The 9407-nt window shown below is 35.9% G+C and overlaps 1 protein-coding gene across 1 annotated transcript; it reads left to right on the plus strand.

Moving 5' to 3' along the window:
• The first annotated feature begins 2901 nt into the window (after positions 1–2901).
• On the plus strand, positions 2902–4241 carry LOC141600904 (uncharacterized). Its single transcript, XM_074421162.1, has 2 exons — positions 2902–2945; positions 3293–4241. The coding sequence occupies exons 1-2, from the start codon at positions 2902–2904 to the stop codon at positions 4239–4241; spliced, it is 993 nt and encodes a 330-aa protein (XP_074277263.1).
• The last annotated feature ends 5166 nt before the right edge of the window (positions 4242–9407 follow it).

Raw genomic sequence — 9407 nt, forward strand, 5'->3', positions numbered from 1 at the left:
AACTTGAACTGGTGCTGTCATCGTCATTGTCAAAAATCAAGTCAAGACTGACGTTTCTTAAGCATATATTGGCAACTTCTTCATCTTCAGACCCTTCGTCATCTTCCGTGTCGAGGTCTCCCCAACACGGTGCTAACATGACTTGTTTAAATTCATTTTTGGTCTTTTTACGCTTAGTCTTGTCCTTGATTTTCTCCCATGTGGGACAGCCTTTGATCATATGACCAGACACTCCACACTTGAAGCATCTTATATTAATGAAAGACGTTTTTAACTCAATTGCTTTCTTATTGAAGGATTTATTATTATAGGACGGCTTTGTTTGCTTATTTCTAAATATTTTCTATCTGAAACGTTTGGCAAACAAGACCGTCTCATCCTCAATGTCAGATTCAACCTTTTCACTTTTTGATGCTTGAAGAGTCATGCTCTTATTTTTACTTGGTTCAGCATCATCGTTATCTAGGACAATCTCGTGAGCCATGAGGGCTCCTATGAGTTCTTGATAAGACAAGGAAGTAAGATCTCTTGATTCCTCCATTGCTCTCACCTTAGGACGCCACTTTTTTGCCAGACTCCTAAGGACTTTTCTCGCAATGTCCTCTGATTCAAACTTTCTAACCAGATTTTTCAATTCATTTATGATACTGGAGAATCATGCAGACATGCTATCAAGATATTCGTTTGGCTCCATTGTAAAGAGCTCATATTTTTGAATCAGCAGCCAATACGATATTTCTTTACAATAGTTGTTCCCTCATAAGTTAATTCAAGAACATCCCATATTTCCTTGGCCGAAGTACAAGAAGAAAAACGATCGAATTCATTAGATGTCATGCCGTTTTGCAACAAGGTTATCGCTTTCGAGTTTTTCTCAGCCTTCTTGTAATCAGCCTCCACATAGTCTTCTTCCTTTTTCTCATAGGTTGTGCCTTCAGTAGATCCAACCAAAATTTTATTTGGTCCATTTTGTATGATCTTTCAGCTCTCCCAATCATGTCCTTTTATGTAGTGTGTCATCATGTTCTTCCAAAGTCCATAATTCTTCTCATCAAAGATGGGACACTTTAGGTACTTGGAATCCATTTCACGCGTGTAAGGCAACGGAATAAAAAGTAAATAAAATAAAAAAATATAGACGGATCAGCCTCTTTGCGGTTAGGCAATCAAGAGCACGAGGCACTGATACCAATTGAAGAGTCTATCGATCCGAAATACTCAGGGGGGGGGGGTGAATTGAGCATAAAAACTTTAACCCACTTTTTCGAATGTCCGTATGAGCGTGAATTAATAATTAATTACTTAAATTTTATTGATTAAACTTTAACTAATTAACTAAGCAAAGTTAAAACGTAAAGAAACGAACAAAGGAAAACGACTGACACACGTGATTTTGAAGTGGTTCAGTTTCACAAGTCGAAACCTACGTCCACTATTCTCGATTAATAATTTTAGTACCTTTCTAGTGATTACAAAATTATCAACCCACTCGTACAACTAACTCTAGTTGTAACTCAATTTGAGTACTGTTAAATACTCGATATTGTCTAACTTACGTTAATAAGAAAGCACTAGATTGTTCTTCTAATTTGTTCACACAATTTGAACGAGTAAGAAACAATGTAAAGTACTATTATCCAATAACGTAATCTATGAAAGTAAATAACAATATGAAGCACGACTTTTCGAAAGGATTATCAAATTGCAAAAATAAATTAATTACTCAATAAAATGTTTACTCAATTTTGCAAAGGATCTTTTTAATTGCGAAAAGTTGATTTAAAACAATGAAGTACTGTGTATATAGTAGTAGAGAAGAGAGCTAGGGTTTTTTACGAAACCCTAAAGTTGCCGTGCGGCCCTTAGGGTTTGTTTCACAAGAAACAAATCTTATCTTCTCTTACTATGAATTAATTAATATCTCAACATAAGTAAATAAAGTAAATCTATAAGTTGTTAAGATAGGAAAGTATCTTTACAATAACTTATTCTAGGTTTGACCTAATAGATTACTTGTGAAGGGGATATGACGAAGTGGACGACGGCTCATAAGCCTACCATCTAAATTCGAAACCCTAGAGAAAATATTAATACATGAATTAGGGTTTAGATCTAGATATATTTGAGAACCCTAGATAGCATGACAACTCATACGTTGTTTTACTAATCAATAGGATATTCATATATCTATCAAACCCATATCTCCTTTCTAATATACATACATATATTTTCAAAAAAATATATTTAAAGACTTGAACATCGAAAATCGATTTTAAAACCCTAAAATCGTGACTTCATATTGCAACCTAAAGTTATAGGTCAATTGACTATAACATTAAGCTTGGCAAGTAAAGTTATAGGTGAAATAGCTATAACTTTACCTTCTCAATATTACTTTCATAAATACCGTTAATAGACGATGTCCTATACTAGCTAATCTTCCTGGAGATCTTCGGTATAAGGGTTATCTCTTCATCTTGATCATAAGTTCTTCATTTTAAGCTTCTTAAAGACTTGATCATGCCTTTTGCTTGAGTAATCATTGTAGTCAACAATGCTTTTGAAAATCTTCAATGTTATAGCACAAGCAGCTATAACATTACCTTAACGATGCTTCACAAATCTTCAATGTTATAGCCATGAATGCTATAACATCGCGTGCTTATATTGTAATCCTTATTAAATCTAATAAAGACTAAACATACGATTACGAGTACTTGTCTTTATCAAAACATAACATATAATTATATGGTCCAACAGAGTCCAAAATTTACAATGGCATGGGAGCCTTAAACTTCATAATGGTATGGGAACCTGGACATGGGAGTCTGAAACTTCATAAATGGCATGGGAACCCGGACATGAGAGTCTAAAGTTTCATAGTGGTGTGGGAGCCCAGACATGGGAGTCCAGAACTTCATAGCGGTGTGTGAACCCGGATATAAGTAGGTTTGGGAACCTGGTGGGGTAGGTATGGGAACCAAAAAAAAAAAATCATCATTCCGTCATCGTTTTTATGAACCTCAACGTTTTGAACCTTATCATTTCAAACCTCATCATTTCATCATTTGCATGAATGGTGGGTTGAGCCTTATCCTTAGGTGCCTACGTATCCGTTGTGATGGAATCAAACCTGGATCGTAGTTCGACAAGTGCTGACACCTGTCCAAAGTTGATCATCTACTAGAATTTATCCGAAATTCATCATCTGCTGACACTTGCCCAAAGTTTATCATCTGCTGGCACTTGTTCAAAATTCATCACTTGACGCTTGCCCAAAGTTTATCAGCAGGGTGGATGCAGTGTGTAGTTATTGGGCAAGGATTTTTCTGTTGCCCAAAGGGATAATCAGCAGGGTGGATGCAGTGTGTAGGAATTATCTGTGGTCTAGGACTGATGATTTTCACAGAATTCCAGCTGTGGCCTGGGATACCTGCTGTTTACCTAAAGATAGAGGAGGATTGGGCATTTTGCATTGCCATTTATGGAATCTTGCTGTGATAGGAAAGTTCTCATGGTGGATAGCCCAAAAGAAGGACAATCTCTGGGTGAAATGGGTTCACCACATTTATATGAAACAATCTGACTGGTGGTCTTATCACCCCTCTATTAATTCCAGCTGGACCTGGCGCCAGATCTGCAAAGCAAGAGATGCTCTTTGCTCTGGTTTCAGTCTCAATGGCTGGTTGAATGGTGATTACTCCACTCATGGTGTGTATATTTGGTTGATTAGGGAACATGTAACTGTGAACTGGATGTCACTGGTTTGGAACAGGCTATGCTTGCCTAAGGTGAACTTCATCTGCTGGCTCTATGTTCTTAACAGGTTTATGACTAAGGAACGCTTGGTGAGATATGGAGTTATCAGTTCTTACCTATGTGACCTGTGTGGCACTGCTCAGGAAACTCATTCTCATTTATTCTTTAACTGTAGCTACAGTCAAAGATGCTTTCTTTTGCTGAAACAATGGTTAGCTATAGACTGGAATGGGGACTTGACAATGTGGATTTTATCTTGGAGATGTCGCTCTTTACTAAGGAAAAAAGTAACTATGGCTGCACTGGCTACTTTGATATACAACATTTGGCAGAACAGGAACACAGCACGCCATGAGGGACTCGTGCAGCATCTTGCTCCTGTTCTGAGATGGATTAAGGCTTCTTTGAAGGGGAGATTCTTGCAAGTTAAGGAGAGTACCAGGCATAGTAGTTCTTGGATTGATAACTTAGATCTTGCTTGAGTTGAGCTATTTTTATTGGTGGTATAATGTATGGAAAGGCTTTGTATGGTGTACTATCTTTTAATTAATGAGAATTCACATTTCACCAAAAAAAAAAAGTTTATCATATGCTGGCAGGCGCCCAAATGGGGCGCGACTTTCCGAGGAGATTGTTGCCATTTTCATCCTTTGCTTTCAGCTGCAGAATTCTTCCATTTCATACCCTTGTATTAAATTGAATTCTTGGTGGATGTCATCCATTTCATCTTCATACTGGTTTCTGAAGCCAACGGCTTCAGAGCCCGCAAACTCGGCTTCAGAGCCCCCAGTTTGCAATGGGTCTAAAGTCGAAGACATTAGAGCCCCCAGTTGAAGCATATCCTGCTACATTTGAAACACAAAAATGTACGAGCAATAATTATCACATAAGCACATTTAGATCATCGATCTTGAAAATTGGATCATTTGAAAGACTGGGCCATCGATCCGAAACTTGAACATGTTGAAAATTTTGATTAATTGGGACATTGACCCGAATTTTAAATTCGAAACGAATCATTTGGGATAAAAAGTTTTTCAAATTTTGAAATTATGAAGTTCTCAACAACATTTTGAAATATTCGGCATTTTGAAATCGAATCTTGGTGGGTGTGCATGGAATGCAACTCAGACATTCTGTTTGACCCGTAAATAACGTGGGCGTAGCCCGCTACCTTCAAACAAAAAAAAAATATCGTAAATGTGTACGGGTTTTAATTCAATTATTGACTCGCCGGGGGTGGAAATGTAAACTGGACATTCCGGCACACAAAATATTGACAAAACCCACACACATTCGAAACTTGAGGCACGAAATCAGAACATTTTAAATAAATTGGCTCGTCGACCCAAAACTCTTAATCTTTGGAAACAAAATGGGTTGTCAACCCAAACATTAACATAATGGATCATCGATCCAAGACTTAGAACATTTGAAACAAAATAGGTCTTCGACCCAGACATTTGAACATAATGGATCGTCGATTTGAGACGTAAACCATTTGAAAAAAATGGAACGTCGGCCCAGACATTTGAATTATAATGGGTTGTCCACCCAAAACTTTAAGACATTTAAAATAAAATGGGTCGTCGACCCGAGACTTACAACATTTGAAATAAAATGGGTCGTCGACCCTGTAACTGGATCGTCGATCTCACTTGTTCAAAAATAAAAAATGGATCATCGATCAGGGATTTTCAAATGGATGGTCGATCCAAAAATCTTAAATGGATCATCGATCCGGAACTTTCACAATTTTCAAATAGACATGGATCTTCAATCGCGATTTTTCAAATAGATGGTATTTTTCCATCCTGACGTTTCAAATTGAAATGGATATTTGATCCGGGTTTTTTTGAGTGTATAAGACCTTTGATCCCAGTTTTTTAAATAGAACTAGATCTTCGATCCCAACTTTGAAATATAATTGGGCCTTCGATCCGATTTTTCAAATAGAAATGGATCTTCAATTCTGGTGTTTCAAATGAAAATGGACCTTCAATCCGAATTTTCAAATAGAAAATTGATCTTCAATCCCAACTCTTGAACTTCTTTCAAAATAATTTCTTTGCACTAATTTTGAACTTTTGTCAAAAATAGAATTTGAACTGGATACTTGCATTTTTAATGCGACTCGAATGTGACATGAATGCAACTCTAATGTGACTCGAATGTGACATGAATGCAACTTGAATGTGATTTGAATGTGACTCGAGCTTGTTGTTTGAACGTTGACCATGATTGACTTGACCTGAGACAAAGGCTTATTGACGAACAGACTCGCAAATATGCATGTTCTAATGACTGACACAAGGTTTGGACTAGACACGGGTAGTGATGGAAATCATATTTTAAATATCACATATTTTGGTTTAAAGTTTTAGTCTTAAAAACTTAAAGATCTTATGCATGCAAAACTAGAATAAGAGTAAGGAAAAATGGTTTCATACCATATGAATATTTCGGCCAAATGGGCACAAATGAAGGTCTCCTACCTTCATTTGTTCTTGAGCTAGAAAATACATTATGATGATCATCCATGACTTCAAATAGAAGCCTTCAATAAGTAGCACCCAAGACTATCCCAAAATCCCACAAAATAATATGTACTAGATACAAATAATATGTAATGTGGTTTACCTTAAAATCGATTACTAATACTCATATACTACTACTAGTATTATTAGTGATTGATTTGTACAAATTTGATTCATAAAAATAATTTTTATGAAGAACAAGAGAGAGAGTGTTGTGTTTTTTCATAAAAACACGAGAGAATGAATAATTGAGAAAAATCTCTCAATTGTCTCTTGTAAAACCGGTGGGTGTGGGTAGTTTTAGGACCTTTTTCTTTTTCCTTTTTGTCTTCACAAGACTAATTAGTGTAAGCTTTTGTCATAGTCAAGTCACTATCAAATGTCATAGACAAATGAATACGACAAAACTTCTAAAATTGCCCACCAATTTTTCGGTTATCATGTGTAATATGGAGTCCATTTTATTTTTGTCAATTCTACAATTGTATGTCATGTGACATGTGACATGTCCTTATGTCATGTTTTAATTTAAAATGCATATTTAACAAATTAAATATCATTTACAAATTAAATAAATCACATTTAACAAATTGACTAGTAATTCAAAATTACTTTCACATAAAATGGTCATTCAAATACTAGTTAGTATAATTCACAACATCTTGTAATTATAACTAACTTATCATTCTCATCTCGCGTGTTTCGCAAACACCGATTAATTTTAGTAATATAACTTCTTAAATTACTAAATAAAATCTTATTTAATCACATTATAATAAGATGTCATTTTCTCTCTTATGATAATAATTTGTTCAATTTTAAGGAATTAATTAATCTGTATCGACATACAATTAATTAACCTTTTTCAATTAAGGGAATCGTCCTTTAGGTATGACCTCAAGGGATTAACTGATCACCACCGTCGCACGACAATAATGTCAAACTCTAGCCAGCCAATCATTACCGATATGTGTGGACCAGTTGACTATATATGTAATGTATCATCCCTTTCGTATTCTTGTTATGAGATTTAAATATGTGATCAATATGATCGATAATTGTGATCGCATTATTGTCGGAGGACACATATTCCAACAATCTCCCACTTGTCCTCGACAAGTGTGCGTCACCAATTCTCTTGTCCTATTACTATCTCCCACTCAATGCAAGGTGTCTTTCAGGTCGTACTTGCAAGTGATCATATCGAGAGTGGTTTCCTCGATCTGGAGAATAACTGATTGACCGGAATTATTTACCATAGATACCTTCCGAGCGTGGCCACGCATTTCCAGTTCATTACTCCTCGAGTGGCCCTGAGATATTGTTTTAACCCTGACAATGGGGTGGACAATGCCTATCGCACTATTCCCTTCGACTAGCCACAACCATCATAACCCAAAATATGCCCATTTGACCCCATTTACGAAGGTCGTAGTAACATAAATCAAAGCTAATCTGAAACTGTGCCATCTTAGGCGAACAGTCTTTAGTCAAAAGAATCAACTCATTAGAATACTATAGTAGCTCTCGCCACGACCAGGCTATATAAATTTGCCAGAACTCTATAAGCGGTCACTGCCCGACAAAGTGTTCCTAACAGTCTGCCTATGTGATCGACTAATCATCTCACATGACTGTATGGCACTGAACTTGCCATTAGTCGCATCACACTCTAGTCACTTCGAGACATCACCTCATACAAGTGACTATGGGCGAATACTATGTTAATCCGGGTTCACTTTAACGGGGTTCAATATCGTCATACAACCCGTTTGGATGTAACAAAGTATAATAAAAGAGTTTTAAGGTAAAACTCGAACGACAAATGCGATTATCACATATGAATAGTCAATGCCTGATTATTATTACATATTCTATAATCTAATTTGATCTTGTATGTAGTTGTTCATCTCAATCCAATTGAAATGACATGACTCATCATGTTAAGCCTATGAATAGGCATTGTAAGTAGGTCTTAGCAACTCCCTGCTCAACCTTGCTACATACTTGTTTTCCTTTCGTAATGTATACATTTGCATTACAAAACTTTCTGAGTACGTGTCTAGATCCAATCTAGACATAGGCTTTCTTGCCTTAAAATAGCTCCCACTGTTTTCACAGTGTGCGGGACTCATCCCTCTTGCACATCCCATGATTGCAAGTGTACTCAATTTCCGTTGTAAATATTTCTCATTGTTCTTTATTGCCTAGAATGATTCTAGAAAATCTATTTCTTAAATAACATAGCCACAATTGTATCTTAACCATCCTGACGTGTTTTGATTATGGTTTTGTCGGAAACCATGCGCAATCTCATTTGTCAATTGTCATTTGTATAACACCCTTACACAAAATTGCATCAAAAACACTTTGCTTTACATCCTTAATGCTTCTGTAAGCACTTAAGGGTAATCTTTATGGCTTACATGGTAAATATTACTTTAATTCGATTTGAAACAATTCATCATACTCAAAGTATATGAAGTGTTATACATCATTTCCTATTTAATTGATTCGGCAGCGGAAGCAAATGGAATCAATCAAATATGTTCAATTCAATTGAACTAGTCATGAATCTTATCAACATAAGACTCCTTTTTTGACATTAATATCATGTAGATTTATCTCTATAAATCCGGATATTAAAGATGTGCTATATTTCTCCAAAGTCTTAAATCATTCGCAATGATCAATATGTCATCTACATATAAGACTACTAAAATTTCCGTAACTCCCACTAAACTTCATGTATAAACACAACTTCTCGACTTATCGGGAAAATTTTTATACCATGATCAAATCGTTGATTCCAACTCATTGATGTCCTACTTAAGACCCTCTCTTAAGTTTCACATTATCTTAGGATTGCAAGAATCTACAAAACTCATGACATGTATTGAATACATTCCTTCTAATTGAAGAAGTGGGTTTTAGATTCACTCGCTATATATCTCATAATGAAACACAATTCCTAAGAAGATCCAAATAGACTTAAGCATTTCAACTAGTGCAAAACTCTTTGCCACCAATCAAGCTTTGATATCTAACAATTCACTTGGAATTTATTTCGGATTTTCATGGCTCTAAGCCTTATATTGAGTTGCGACTTAA

This window comes from Silene latifolia, chromosome 9, assembly GCF_048544455.1.
Source record: "Silene latifolia isolate original U9 population chromosome 9, ASM4854445v1, whole genome shotgun sequence".
NCBI classification, from domain to species: domain Eukaryota; kingdom Viridiplantae; phylum Streptophyta; class Magnoliopsida; order Caryophyllales; family Caryophyllaceae; genus Silene; species Silene latifolia.

Bases quoted from the DNA above. Each gene is read 5' to 3' on its own strand.
- LOC141600904 (XM_074421162.1), top strand. From the start codon at position 2,902: ATGGGAGTCCAGAACTTCATAGCGGTGTGTGAACCCGGATATAA. The intron at 2,946-3,292 runs GTAGGTTTGGGA...GTTTATCAGCAG, and splicing joins GTGTGTGAACCCGGATATAA to GGTGGATGCAGTGTGTAGTT.